This window comes from Dermacentor andersoni, chromosome 8 (genome assembly GCF_023375885.2).
Source record: "Dermacentor andersoni chromosome 8, qqDerAnde1_hic_scaffold, whole genome shotgun sequence".
NCBI lineage: Eukaryota > Metazoa > Arthropoda > Arachnida > Ixodida > Ixodidae > Dermacentor > Dermacentor andersoni.
In genome coordinates, this window is record NC_092821.1 from 151,851,938 (window position 1) to 151,866,746 (window position 14,809).

A 14,809-nucleotide genomic window follows, 5' to 3' on the forward strand; every position below is an offset into this window, starting at 1 on the left:
ACCAATTCGAGTGAACTTAAAAATAGAGGTGCTAGGACGAAACTGGTGCGTGGGCCTCCCCTGTGTGAATAGCACAAGCGCCAAACGAAATCTTTATAGATAGCATATAAAGAGCTGCGATAAGCGGCTCTAGCACGGCGAGCACTTGTAGGGCACTTTTAGCGGCCTGAGTCTCGAGAGCACCGAGAATCACGCGCATTGACTCTACTAGGTGCTTCAGCATTTTTTGTACACTCTCCTTCTCATTGTGTTCATCTCCTTGCTTGCCCGTAGTGTCACCGGTTTCATTGGCCCTATAATCCTTGGCCTCATGGTGCAGAGGATCGCTAGTGCCCGCTGACATGGCCGTGGGCCTAGAGGGCAGCAAAGGCAATTCCGTGTCTGTATCAGCCGGAGGAGGTGAATGAAATGACAAATAAAGCTTCAGCGTAGTAGGAGTTACAGCTTGAGTGATATTGTGAACAAACATTAGGAACAAATCGGAAGCAATATTTTTTGTAACTTGTTTGGGCAGTAATTAGCGTATGTAGTGCGGTCCTCTACAAATGATTGGGGGCCCGAGCCCTCTTTAGTTTTTTTTTTTTGAAGTTTTGGCTGGTTAACGGAATGATGTAAGTGCCCGGATAATGGCTCTGGCTTTTGGTTCAAGGTTAATTCAATTTTATCGATAAGTAAATTAGTACAAAATCAGTTGTATACAGGAAGGGGTATACGATGATGAATTATAAATCGAGAAATAAAAAGGTCTCTTGAAGGTTGGAGAAAACGGGAAACAAAAGCATTTCATGCTTAAAAATGTCATGGCGCTGCGGCCACCGGGATTCAAACGGACATGCTGCGAGGGCCCAGCTGCGTGCTCGCGCCCCTCGGCTGCCCGAATGCGGTGGACAAGAAGTATACTGTGCCTTTTATAGGTGCACTACTACTCGCTGCCCCGCCAACCCCCTAGGTACCCTAGGAGAGTGGATACTTGGCCCTCCTTTTCTTTTTCTTTTTTTGAGCACTGGTATCTTTCGTGCAAGAGTGGCCGCATCGTCTGGGTTCAGCGACAGTGCAAGCCTCGGTACACGCATCGCAGTGAAACTTTTATGTTGCTCTCACGATGATTCGAACCGAAAAGATGAGGAGAGATAGGCAACATGCTAGATTACAGTAGATGTAGTAACATCTGATTAGCTCAAGCAGGGTAGGTGACTATTTGTCGCTGGCCCGTTTCGAAGGGGATGGCACTAGAAATCTTATCAGAACACACTTGTATGCGCAGAACCGCAAGCTTCATTTTAGATTAAGACTTAACCTTTTGAAAACGTCATCACAATTTATTCGTGCTCCGTTGGAGAACTCATCCGACGGCGTTGCACCTTTCAGCTGTCGATGTCGGCAAGTCGTGCTGGAATTGTACACCCGGAATGACGTCAGAGACTCGCATCTCGGAAGTACATTTTCTTTTATTGAGCGCGCGTGTGACATATACAAGAGCCTCTTCCACTTAGGACGCAGGCAAAGAATAAAAAAGATGGAATGCAAGAAGGAAACCGTTCACACAGAAACAACAACCAGGGCATCACTGTACTGTACACTCAGGCGACTCACATGGTAAGTAAAATCTATCTTTCTTTACAAAATTCCGGAAACGTCTCGTACAAAAGCAGCTGCAGTTCACCTTCGTTAATAAAAACGTAAATTCGAGTGGTAAAATAAAACGGCAGGAAACGTTGGAAAAACGCGAAATAAGTTCTACAACACTAAAGTTATCAAGGAGCTCTAATAATCACGGCCTAGGCAAGTTGTGTGGACGTGTATAAGAACAAAAGCAAGGACAAATCCAAGTAATCGAAGCTGGGACTCGAGGGACACATGTGTTATTCGATCGAAGTCCACTACGATGCCTCGCCAATGCATTACTGGTTCTCTATTAAAAATATCTCTTCAGGACAAAAAGAAAGAACAAAAAAAAAACGTTACAACAAAGTAAGAAGGCATTTTTTTTTGGTCAATTAACATCCTGTCAAGAAGCCCGCAAAACAAGAATAATAAGTGAAGATAGAATTCTTAATATAGTTATGATCGCCTTGCGACTGTAGAACGAAAGTGAAGAAATGGAAATGTAGAAGCAGTCGGAAGCGACCGCGCCTTTGTATGATACACATGTACATGCCCACAAATGCCAAAAACATCAGAATGAACGCATCTTTTTCTTGGCGTACGCAAAGCTCGTCAGCTGACTATTGTACGTTCGCTAACACTGCGGTCAAATTTTTATTGGTATATTTTTAACGCGTATATATAAGTGCGTAACCACATATCGGGAACGTGCAAGCGAATTTCGGCTTGGACGAGTTTGTGCACGAAATTGCAGCCAGAATGTAACTGCGAAGCTGCCTTGAACACGCGAGCATCGCGACGAATTGAAGGCCGCATTCGACGGGAACCCGCTCGTTGGTCGCACAGCAGTCGCGAAACCGGAGCCTCGCATTGCACGCGAACATTGACGGGCCTCGTTTGTACCCGAATGCTGAACGGAAGCTCGCTCTGAAATTTGGTGGGAAGGGAATGGCTGCCTGTTTACCAACTTTAAGCAGGAAGACTTGATATAACACGTATGATCTCCGCGATCGATTGCCCATCAAATGCCTCTAAACGGGTGCTGCTGTATCTTTTCCATTTACAACTTGAGTGAGCATCTCAGACCAACATGGCACTACAAGCTCCCAGTCCAAATGCTTGTTACGCGTGATTTTTTTTTATTAGAGCCGAATTCCCCGAGAGTTCTCGCAAGCGACGTTTTTTAGCTCGCTTCAGAATGCATCACCTGATCCCTTATTTCACCTCATGTAACCTCATCTCAAGTACGACAAAACAATTTTTTTTGTTTTGTTTTATCCATGCAACATCTACGTCTCTACCACCAGCAGCCTCATCAAGCTCTGCACGGTTTTCGGTGAAAAAAAACCAACAACGCAGCGGTGATGCAACTTGAAAATGGAGGGCGCGATGAGAGACGAGTACTAACTTGTTTTTGTTCACCGAAAACCATGCTAACGAGCGGGGCCGGCTGGTGTGAGCCAGGCAATATTGCAAGGTAAAAAGACTCGCTAACTAGACAGCCTGCACACTGCTACTTCTAATGCTACGTTACAGGCTAACAACGTTAAGGCTGACGCCTGACATTGTGCGCTAAAGAAGAAGAAAAAAAAGCAACAACAAGAAACTTCTAAGTAGTCGCGCCTTTCTGCTGCATTACCGTTGCGTTGTTCTCATTCAAAACTGAGCATAACGACAGTCTTACATTAACCATGTTCTGCTTGCAGCGGAAGAGAGGAAATGAAATGTTAAATGAGATGATATAACGCTATAGACGATTAAGAATGGGCAAGACTACGAGACATTTCTCCTTCAGTATTGCTTGGTTGTGACACATTAAAAATGCGATTACTGAATTACTATCTGCAGCTAATTCCATCTAGCTGAAGTGCAACTACAAAAACAAATTGCACATTTTATTGTGAAACTTATTTTTGTGCTCAGCCGTCACTTAACTTGGTGCGCGTTCTTTAACTTCGTGTGCTTGTGCGTCAACTGATTAGACTGACAGCGGTCATCCATTGCGTAACAAGGATCATAACAGGGTAACTGAACAGCAATGCGATCACCGCGTTTCAGCCCAGCACTTCAGACAAGTAATGGAATGTGACGAAAATATCAATTTAACCGCACAGCAAAACGATCTCACTTCCCCCAGAAGTCCTACACAGGATGAAGAAAACCAAAATGCGCAAGCTGCATGGTAAAAGGTAACCTTAGATTCTTCTTTTTTTAATTTTATTGGTAAGCCTGGTAAATTCATATCAACGCAATACTGTGTTTGGTTCAATTCCTTCTGCTTGCCTTCCAGCCTTCTCCTATACCCTGTCAATGAAACGACGATGATGGATGCATGTGACTGATGAGTGCTTGTTTAGTAAAGTGACTTTTCCCAACTCGGGCGAGCACGCGTTTCAGGAGTTAAGTACACGCCCGGCTTCTTGTGCATATACACACAATGGCGAGTCAGCATAGCGAACAGAGAAACCTTGCGGGTTAGCGTGTGGCTTGTGATGTCGTAAGCCGCGGTGTATTTCCTGGTTAAGAGTGATCGCGGCTCGCTTGTGACGTGAATTCTCGGCTATATGTTCAAGAGGAGAGTTGTGGCATCTCAACCTGCACTTTGGAAGAGCAGGATATCACCGTGATGCTTCAGCTGGACCCACTTGCGACACAACTGGAGCTTACGCTGGTGCGCTCTGGACAGAACGGCAGGCAGCTTAAGCAGACGAGCACCTCGACGGAAACCATCCTTGGCTGGTCGCGACGTAAGAGCAAGGCACTTGCTTTCTGTATTCCCATTTTCCTATAAGACAAGATTCACCACGCTTTCGTTTCCAGTTCTGTGAGGCTGTTTTCTTCATTAAGCGTGGTTATTTCCAGCCCGTGATGTGCCCTTGACAGATGATGTGCTCTTGCTATTTAACCCTTTGAATCGTGGCCAAAAGTGCCGCTTTAAATAAATGTATCAATACTGGCAGTAAGATAGCTTTTGTCTATGATATTCTATTATAATACAATATTTGCATAGTAGTGAGTTCCTGCCCAACCGGTGTCGACAGACATTGTTATGTACCGGTTATTTAAGGGTCGTGCCTGGTGAATGGCTAATAATTAGCTCGAGCAGTCGACCTGACGTTTTATATAACGCTGCCTGACACCGAAAGGAATGGCCCAACACCACATAATGTGACAGCAAAGCTTCTGGGCGAAGCACTTGTTTGTCGGCAAGGCGCCAGGGAAGACGTTCATTTTGTGCATAACTCGGTCAGTTTCGGCCCTCGTCCATGCCCAGCCTTGCGTTGAGGACCTCCTCTATGGTCGCACTCGGAAGGCCCTACAGCGCGCTAGCATCACGACCAGCGAGGGAGGACGGCGCTGTGTCCAGTCGCTTGTCCAGGTGGTGCGATACGTAGTGGGTGCAAGTGAGTGACGTCATGGAAGCAGACAGGTTTGTCGGTGACTCAGTGGTGGTATGCGACTGCGTGGTGGTGCTGCTGTCCGTGCTGGTTGTGACCCAGGCCCACGCCCTTCTCGAGCACGACGCCGAACACGACCCTTCCATTGAGGTTCACCTGAAAAAAAGAACACCAGTTCGTTCTGCATTCGACCTTCTCTTGCTCAAGCAAAAATTGCCAGAAAAGTTTTGTTTATGTCAGCCGAACGTTAATAACGGTTACTTGTACGGAGCGACACCGACGACTGATTTAATTTATTTGATAGTACTGAAAATGCAAGACAATTTTTTGTCCCTGCCTTTTCGACAGCTTGTAATTGTCCATTGAATACACATAAATGATATGTAGAAATGGGGAAAAAATGAGTCACCTAGACGTATGCCAAAGAGGATGAAGGCGGAAGCGTGCGCGCTCGAGGGACGTCCATTAAATAACTTCACATTCTCATTCGAATGCGCTGTTACTTCTTATTACTTGTTTTCTCCCACCAAAGGTCGTGGGGTACCTTAATTTACACTACCTTAATTAACTGTGCCTTAATTAACTTCGCCTCAACACAAAAGGTCGTGGGCTCGACTTCTACATAAGCTCAAGGGTTCGACTCCAACCGAAGGTCGTGGGTTCGAGTGCCTGCATTTACTCCGTCTTAATTAAGAGGAAGCTTTAGCTTGGATGCTCCTATCTAAATAGATGTAAAAGGAGAATTCGTTTTTCTCGGCAACCACAGCGCCAAATTTGACGACGTTTGTTGCATTCAAAAGAAAACCTTAAAATCTAGTGACTGTTGGTTTCCTGTGCTTGATATAGATCGTCAATTTTTGAGTAAAAATTGGCAGAAATCGCAAATTTTCTGAAACCGAAACTATCAAGTTTACAGCTCTATAACTCAGCAGTGAAAAACGATATCACGATTCTGTGAATAGCGTCTAATAGTAAATCTAAAGCGGAGAAAATTTATATGTCACACATGATTCTCCAAAAATTTAGTAATATGGAAATACAACTTTTTCCGAAGCCTTGTACGCAACGTAACAAATTCACGCAAGATATAGAATGACACATCAAATTTGTCTGCTTTCAATGATCTAATAAATGCCGTTTACAGAACCGCGATATCTGGTCTTGATACAGAGTTATTAGTTTGTAAACTTGGTGCTTTCATATTTCTTAACTTCCAAGTTTTTGAAATTCTTGCAACAAAATTCAAGCCACAAATCGAAACTACGCTACAAACAGTCACTAGAATTTAACTTTCGTTCTCAAATGCAACAAATTTCATTAAACTCGGTCCAGGGAGTGTCTAAGAAAAGCGTTTTTTGCATTTTACATGCATTTGAATAGATCACGTCGAAGTTGGGCGTCGAAACGGACAGAATCGAGACACGCAGCATCACCGTGTTTCATCGCTTTTCTGTTTGCCGTGTTCCGTTCGCGCTATTGTCCTTTGTATACCCGGTTTCTTAGGTGCCGATGAGCTCTAAGCGCACCACTACCAATAATCTTGTGTGGCTGCCGAAGAGGCTATTTGTTAAGAATATTATTAACAGATCCTAAGAAGATTACAAAGCGAAAAAATCGTGCGCCCAGCAGACTGCAGATATAAGAACGTGGGCTTACAAATGGTAGACTTCATTTGATCCCTTTGTCTGTGTTATCGCTCTACTGTGTCATCATTTCCAGAAACATGTCTTTAGATGACAAAGAACAGGGATGCTGAGGTTCGTACGTTGCCCCGGCGAGGGATCTTTGCCACAAAAGGGAAGAAACTCGGAGCTTTCGTAAAGTGTCACCGCTGCAGCAAGGCGGGAATCCGACGCGCTTGCTGGTCGCGCATGCTGGCACTGCCAAAACACGTGTGTATTGAATTTCCCGCGTCGCCGTCGGACCACCCGCGTCCCATTGATAAGGCGGACACTAATCTCGCGTTTTCTAAATTCGAATTTGGTGCTCTGACCTTGAGAACGCACGCACAGCACCCGTGGAACCACCTCTCACAGTTGCTAAGAGATGCCCACAGCGTCACAAACCGACGCCGGCCACGATACTCTCGAAGTAGCCCTTTCAGCTTTCTGGTGAACACGAAAAAAAGAAAAGCTAGGTAAAGCTTAGCACCGCAAACTCACTAAGTATGGGACAGCATACTTAGATTGTCTCGACAGCTGCGCGCGCGCGTCGAAGGCAGCCTTGCATACTCTCATTTATATCTCGCACCTCTTTCGCAATTTCGTGCACACTGTGACGCAGACCCGTAGGCTCAACAAACCTCGAATTTTCTGACATGTACCTCTAGCGTAGGTGAAGCCTGTGCCTATGATGCTGTAAGGAAATGCGCGACCGACGGTGGGACGGAGGCTCCGTCTTCAAGCACACCGGTGCAACAGCCATCAGGTGCCAAGTTGGGCCCCGCTCACATGCTTGCCTCTCTCGTGCCAAAGTCGCTCTACCAAACGACTGACGCGTGCAACATGTGCCAGTTCCTCGCATTTTTACTCCTGACAGCTAGGACTTTGAGAAGCGCTTTTAGACTGCACTGGCATCAGCCCACCTTTTTACTGGTGGGCTGCCTTTGGGATCGGCCCAAATATTTAAATGAGACTGCACTGTCTTCAGTATCGGCCCACATTTTTAAGAGACCGCACTGCCTTCGGGATTGGCCCACATTCTTCGCCACCCGGTTACCTACAAAGTGAGTGGGGTCCGCCTGTACAGCGCTATAACATTAAAAGAAGCAACCCCACCCAGGCCGTCGCAGTTTCGCCTTAGCGGCTACATGGCGTTGAGCTGCTAAGCACGAGTTTTCGACGACGGTTCCGGGCCGTGGTGGCCGCATCTTGATGGGGGCGAAATGGAAATGTGCTCGTGTACTTAGGTGAACGTTAAAAAGCTGCAGGAGCAGCGTACAGAATCCAGCTACTACCTTGCCACTTTGAAGCACAGTGCGCTTGAGCTGGGCCATGGCTCGAGACAACGGGCTGACCGCTTCACAGTGATGGTTAGGCGTCATCTTAATGGCCACGTGGGCGAATCGGCTCTATATACATGCGAAAGTAGATGCCGATCGAGTGCACTGGCAACAATAAGCAAGAGATGTATGACGCCAACATATACCTGGCGCGATTTAAACTGGTGGGTGTTACACGGCTTCGCCGAATGATGTGATCGATCGAGAGTACGCGTTGCCACTGGCCGATTGGTTTGATCATCCCGAAGTTATAAGTTCACTGCAAAACGGCGGAGTGAACGGCTCGATCCGTATAGTTTTCGACCGCCTGAGGCGAGCCGAAATCTCAGCGAAGGCGCATCCTGCATTCCACGCTCATCGAAACGCGGCCTGCCCAGCTCCAACCAGCAACATCGTGCCGGGCAGTTCTGTGGGATGGAGGCGCGTCGACAGACACGCCACCGGGCTCACCTTTGGCTTAGGCAGGAATGGCAGGAACAGGTTCTTGATGACGCCCATCGGACTGACGCCGTAGTCGTGGTGCGGCGACTGGTGGTCCCCGCCGCCGATGGTAAACGTGATGCCCTTGCCGTGGCCTCCTCCGTGGCCGCCGCTGCTGCTGCCGTGGCTGGCGTACGAGTCGCCCGCGTGGATCTCGAACCCGCTCCGGTCCTGGATAAGCAGCAGATTCGTCAAGCACCTCAGGCAAGTTTCCATGGCAGGGATCGCCGATGAAACCATCCAAAAGCACAAGGAAGTATGCAGAGGTGGGAATCCGCCTTTTGTGTGTGCGAAATACGCTTGGCTGTGCCGCAACAGAGATCAGCTCTCGAGGTTCTACTGGATCTTCTCGTGGACGGTGGCCAGATCAATTATATGTGAAAAGTAGTCTTTGCACATTTAAAATTTTCTCTATGATCAACCTGACCTGTTCATTCTTTTTCTCACGTCTATTTTGGCCGTGATCCACGGACTTGCTTTCTTAGTGTTTTGTAATATCGTTATAGACTTTTGACAATGTTTTGTAATTTCATTACCATTTCTTAACGTTGTTTTTCTTAGCTAAGGTTTTCTGATGGCAGGTCATTTTGTCACCAAACTCATCATCATTTCACAGCTGATGAAGAATAGATTTTGCTCGTGCTTTGTGTAATATTGTGTTTCGCGAAACACCGTTGACTCAGAGAAAGTTGTCATCAAAGAAAAACTGTAGCTAGAGGCTACGTACACGTGTTTTCATGTTTCTTAAAAATTATGGGGTTTTACGTGCCAAATTTCATGTTTCTGACTCCGTGTTTAAAATGGCTCGGCGCTTGAAAAGACACGTTCCACAGCTTCATACGACGTACTGATTGGCGGTAGCTTTTTGCCTTATAGATTTCTTATTCAAAGTATACTGCGCATATTCAACAAGCTTGACCACATGACATACACGAAATTATCAGGATCAAGCACTAACAACATTTTTCATGCTAATAGGGATGCTTATGGTTCCCATTTTTCTTCGCACAGTAACTAACTGCAATAATTATACCGAGCATTACTTGCCAAATTCCTAATAACGACATTTTTTCTGCATTTTGTCCATTGTTTTTCTTCGTTAAGTTATGATTTACGTTTACATATGTTTTAATTTTGTACCATGGTGCGCCATCACTGGTTGGACCCTGCAGTGTGTGCATTAATAAATGAATAAAATAAATAAATATAACGGATAAAGGAAGGTCTGGGATCTATGCCGGCAATTCTGAGCACCCGATTTCACTCCGTGAGGTGGCACACTGACTGGAACTGGCTCGTCGATTACCTTGTTGGGGAAGGCCGACTCCGAGGCAGGGTGCAGCAGTCCCCGCTGAGAGTCGACGGCGTCGTTGTAGCGCGACGGCGAGCCGTAGCGCGAATGGTGGTGGGACACCGGCGGCGGTGGCGGCGGCGGCGGCGGGTTGTACGGCGACTGGGACTGGGCCGCAGGCGCGTACATGTCGTGGTTCTGCGATGCGCTGTAGCCGCCCACGGACTGGAAACCCGGCGCCAGGGGCTCCGGCTCGGGCGGAGGCGGAGCCGGGTTCGCCTGCACCAAAGGACAGAAAGGGGCTCGAACGACGCTGCGCTCTCGTGCGATCGAGAAATCGGATCGTGTCAATCGCTCGGTCACGAAGCCGGCGGCTGGATAACGCCACGCGAAGAGCGCGGAGAAATGCCCTGAGCCGGGCGCTTTGATAGGCAGTGTCTGGCTACACGAACCGGAAGGTGGCGCCGACATGTAGCGAATTTTGAGTTATTGTGAGTCGGGAGAAACGTTTATGCGTACACTATAAATAAAGGTGTCGTTTATGAAGAAGAGCTTCCATACAAACGTTGACCACTACCACGTTATCGAGCAGCGCAGGAGGGCGCAGTTTCTCAAGTTCCGCGTGCCATGCAACCAATCTACCAAACATCGTCATTCGTCAATAAACAACGCAAACGCTTTACACCAGTGTTGCTCGGCTGGGGAGAAGCGGACGGGGAGAAGTCGCACAGCGACAGGCAGTCCGCACGAAGCCGTTGGCAGTGTTCCTGAGGTCCGGTTTAATATACTTTGGGTTATTTCAGTATTAAACCGAATGATCTGCTTGAAAATATTAATTGCAACTAGTAGCAGGCACTGTTGCCGGGCTATCAATGCCGCCTTGTTGATAATCGTGCTCATAATCACATTGACTCGTGACGTTTCTGATCACCATCACTTCCAGGACCACGCGGTAGTTGGGATCCGTCGCTTCGTGATCCCACTTTTGTAGGAGGGTATTGAGGGTCGTCGCACCATGAAGTGTGCCGGAGTTGGTCGGGTTAGTGGACTTGTACGACGAAACCACGGGGATCGAATTCTGCGTTCTTCAGCATAACGCTACAAGATCTCGCAAACGTGGGAGGGAGCATTTCGTGCAGAAATACGCTGCATGCGAGAATGAAAAATGCGTTACTTGTTTCCGTATAACCTTTTTCCTACTCTTTTCAGATCACTTGACGGTCATCTGCACAGGACACTTAAACAGCGTTGTTTGCGCATGCGTATTTCGAGCAAAAGCAAGAGAGCAGTCGCTAGGCGTGTACCTGGAAGCCAGGCGGCGGCGGCGGCGCCTGGAACGGGTTCGGGTTGCTGCCGTTCCTCCGGCTGAGCACCTGCGGCGCCGGCAGCAGGTACTGCTGCCTGGGTGGCAGCGCCGCCTCGTGCTGGTGCGGGTGGTGGTGCGACGCCAGAGGGTGGTACTCGTCGCGCGGCCGGATCGGCACCCTCAACGGCACCGGTGGAGGAGGAGGAAGGTGCGACTGGTGCGGGTGCTGCATCGGCGCGGAAATCACCTCCTGGCTCACCGGTGCGCCCACAGGGTGATAGCGGGTCGCCTGCGGCACAAGCATCGTCCGAAACACGCCCGTTGCAACAGGAAGACACCTCTAGGTGCAGTCATCTTGCCGCGGCCCAGCGCCAACCTCTGCTGAATGCTCGACTTCATCATTAATCTCATTCTATGTCATACGCCATTAATCCACATTCCTGGATATAGTATATAGTCATCCTTGTAGAAGATCTGCCAGAGCACTGCTGCATTATTTAAAGACGACTGGGCTGTGCGCGACCACCTTTAATTATGGGGTGAAAGCTGCCGTTCGTGCTCAAGCATCACTTCCTGTCCCTTTCCTTTTCCCTTTGTTGGCGCTTCCCCCATTGTAGGGCAACAAACCATGTGAAACCTGCTTAACCTCCAGAAGAACTTCAGTTTGGCCCAGTTGGTGTTTACTGCATATCATACTGGCCGCAAGTAAAGACGGGTACAGCGGAAGAGAACACAAAAGAGAACACACGCCCGTGTCGTTATTGTGTACTCTTCCGCTGATCCCGTCTTTATTTGCGGTCAATATGATATGCTACTAGACTTCCCTGCCTTTCCTTCTTTTTCTTTTCCTCTGCGAAATAGTTCGGCCAACACTGCCTGAAACCGCATGATAACCATATTGCCCGTAGCCGCGATGCACTGGGCGACCAAAAGATCTTAGTAAACCTCCTCAACAGGCGTCAACCATATTTTGTGTCCAACAGTTCCGCATCGTCATGCAACACCAAAACCAGGGTGTCTACCAAGTCCACATTTTCAAATTCCCTGAGTTTTCCAGGCTTTCCCTGAGCGACACAGAACTTTATTTTATGTCAAGACTGGCTGGGAGGGACACCACGTCGCCCGATGCTGTCACTCTCAAGTAAGCATAAAAAAACCAACTTGAGCGAGTTTTAATAGTAAGGAGCAGTGTTTAATTTACTCAAAATAGAAAACTGAAGGTAGGGGATAGTAAAATGCACAGCAAATAAAATATCTTCGAGAAATAAAAATGATAAAGCCCATTGTAAATCGAGTCGAACATTTCCAAATAGGAATAAAAAGAGATACATACAGAAGTAAATATTTCAAAAATGAGCTATTTCTATCAAGTGATAGCAAGATCATTGGTATTAGGCCCGAACTTTGTTACAAGCGAGATTTTCTAAGCAGTTGGAAAGTCAACCTCAGCTGTCCTCACATACTGTTAGCCCACGCACAATGCCTCCGTTTTGTGTTTCACTGCTTTCAAGAGTTTATTTTGGTTTGGATTTGCGTCAGCCAACACTTTTCTTTTTGAGCTCAAGCTCCTTCAAAGAAGAGGTGGCACAGCTCCTTTCACGATCATTCCTCAATTCGACGATCATTTCTGTTCTTGTTATCGTTCCGCCCCGCGTTCGCCCCACGGACCATTCGAAGCATCCTCTTGGTCAGTTGTACAGTCAACGTCTGACTTTTCGGACTCCCTAGGGGCAGCGAGAACGTCCGAAAAATTAAATCAGGCAGTCCGAAAAAGAATGCATGTCTTTTACTGCCCTTAAGGGCTCAAATCCTCACAGGAAAGTCCGAGGAAGCTCTGAAGGCATGCCAGTACACTTATTAGGCATATCGGTGCTCGTACTGTGACAGGAGACGGCGGGTGCACGCGCGTATAATTATGGAATACGTACTGCGTCCCGTGACAATTGCCCCCTTCCCACGCTTGTTAAGCTTCACCGCAATACTTTACGTACGCTTCACCGCGTAACACTTCTGTACTGAAGCGAAGCTACCTTTCGAGAACCGGCTTTATGCAACGCGTCATGCTAAGCTTCGAAGCCAATTGCGAGGATTACAAAGGCGGAGTCGGTGCCATTACTGACAACGGCGAATTCTTTCGATGAATAACACGGCACTGAACGGCAAGAACCGTCGAAGCAGCTAAGCCTAGCGTTGCCGCGGGGGTTGCTACGGTTGCCAGCGGATCTGCGTGCGAGAGCGCTGGTTCGAGGCGGCGAGATAATCAAAACGACGGTGTTGGCTTTTATTAACGCCATTTCGGACCTGCGGTGGCGGCAAAAAGTCCGGAAGATTGGACAACGAAGGGTTCTTGCGTCTTAAATTACAGACGTTCTTATACATTGACTCTATGGGGCACGTGGTGGTGCCGCGAAATCGTCCGTATTATCGGGCATTTCACAAAAATCGGGCGTCCGGAAAGTCGGTCGTTCACTGCACACTGGCAACTGCTCCAGCCGACGACACGGCGTCAAAGACAATTCCTTACGATTCCTCTCTTTTACTCGAGCCAGCAGTAGAGCGACTTTCGTTCCCTTTCAATAAAATGGCAGCTAACTTTCGCTGATTGAAGCACAAATCCCCTGAGTTTTCCCTAAGTTTTCCAGACTATTCAATATCCCTGAGAATTCGCTGTTCTTCCCTGTTTTCCCGGTTGGTAGGCACCCTGCAAAGCACTTCTGGGACAACAGGGTCGGGGCTCGATCTTTCATGTCTCACATGAAGCGGCCTTCCCCTGCCATCACTATAATAAATGTAGATATCTTTGCGCATAGGCAGCAGCGGCAAAAATGGCGGCAAGGTGGAGCGCTCTTTGGAAATGAAAGAAAGTGAATTGCGTCTTTATACCTCCCGCCACGAGGAGTGTCACGGCCCCAGAGGAAAGTGCAGAGACACACACAACATAAATAAATAAATAAATAAATAAATAAATAAATAAATAAATAAATAAGTAACGAACCAATGCGCACCGGAAGGTACTCGATGGGACAAGATATGCCAAGAGCTCGACCTCACGTATTAACTAGAACTTCTAGCTCATTTTCGTTCTGCTCCGGATGTCTGGCGACACAAAGGTTGATCGACACGTTATCAACAGCCGATGAACTGTTTGGTTTGCTTTTGGGAAGCATGCTGCCAGGTCCGAACAACACCTAAAATACTAACGGTTATGTGTTCCAAGTATATACAGGTGTCCTGCCAAAGTCAGCTCTTTCTTCTTCATTTTAGCTGGTGCACAGTGAATTCTGGAGTTAGTTGAAGTCGCCCATACGTGGCTCGTTTTCTATCTCTTGGCGTGCAATTTTCATAACTCCTTCTTCTTCTGCTATCAGTTGCCTTTCGAATGCGCACCATGCTGAGGTTGCACGTGCATTATTTCCCGTCTTCATTTTCTGAGTGAGAAATACTTGGACTGCGTGTGGCCCCACGCGACGCTGACGCAAAAGGCTATTCGCGCACTAGTGCAGTTCATGAAGCACGCGGGCCTGAGTGTCCGCTTGGTGTAGCCCTCCCGTGCATACACTCATTCGTGCGCTATGCTCATTTTCACCCTTTGATGCGAACGCGTCAAATGCCCCACCGAGTGAAAAAGGCGGCGTCAGTCGTCTGTAGGAGCGAGACGGCCCCTAGTCACCCGCTTGCTTCGACGCCGCGTCACGAGCGCACCTCGGTGGAGCAGAGCGCGCGAAAGG

General features: G+C 47.8%; 1 protein-coding gene across 3 annotated transcripts in view; it reads right to left on the bottom strand.

Annotated features, from left to right (window-relative positions):
* Positions 1-1,430: 1,430 nt before the first annotated feature.
* The window catches only part of LOC126525485 (uncharacterized), a 188,817-nt gene continuing 175,438 nt past the window's right edge, over positions 1,431-14,809 (bottom strand). For all 3 annotated transcript variants that reach the window (XM_050173374.2, XM_055067689.2, XM_055067687.2), the window contains exons 6-9: positions 11,080-11,370; positions 9,791-10,054; positions 8,455-8,655; positions 1,431-5,159 (exon numbers count right to left, since the gene is read on the bottom strand). In XM_050173374.2, the coding sequence (XP_050029331.1) occupies positions 5,049-5,159; positions 8,455-8,655; positions 9,791-10,054; positions 11,080-11,370 (867 nt within the window). In that variant the 3' untranslated portion in view covers positions 1,431-5,048. The remainder of the gene's footprint in view (positions 5,160-8,454; positions 8,656-9,790; positions 10,055-11,079; positions 11,371-14,809) is intronic.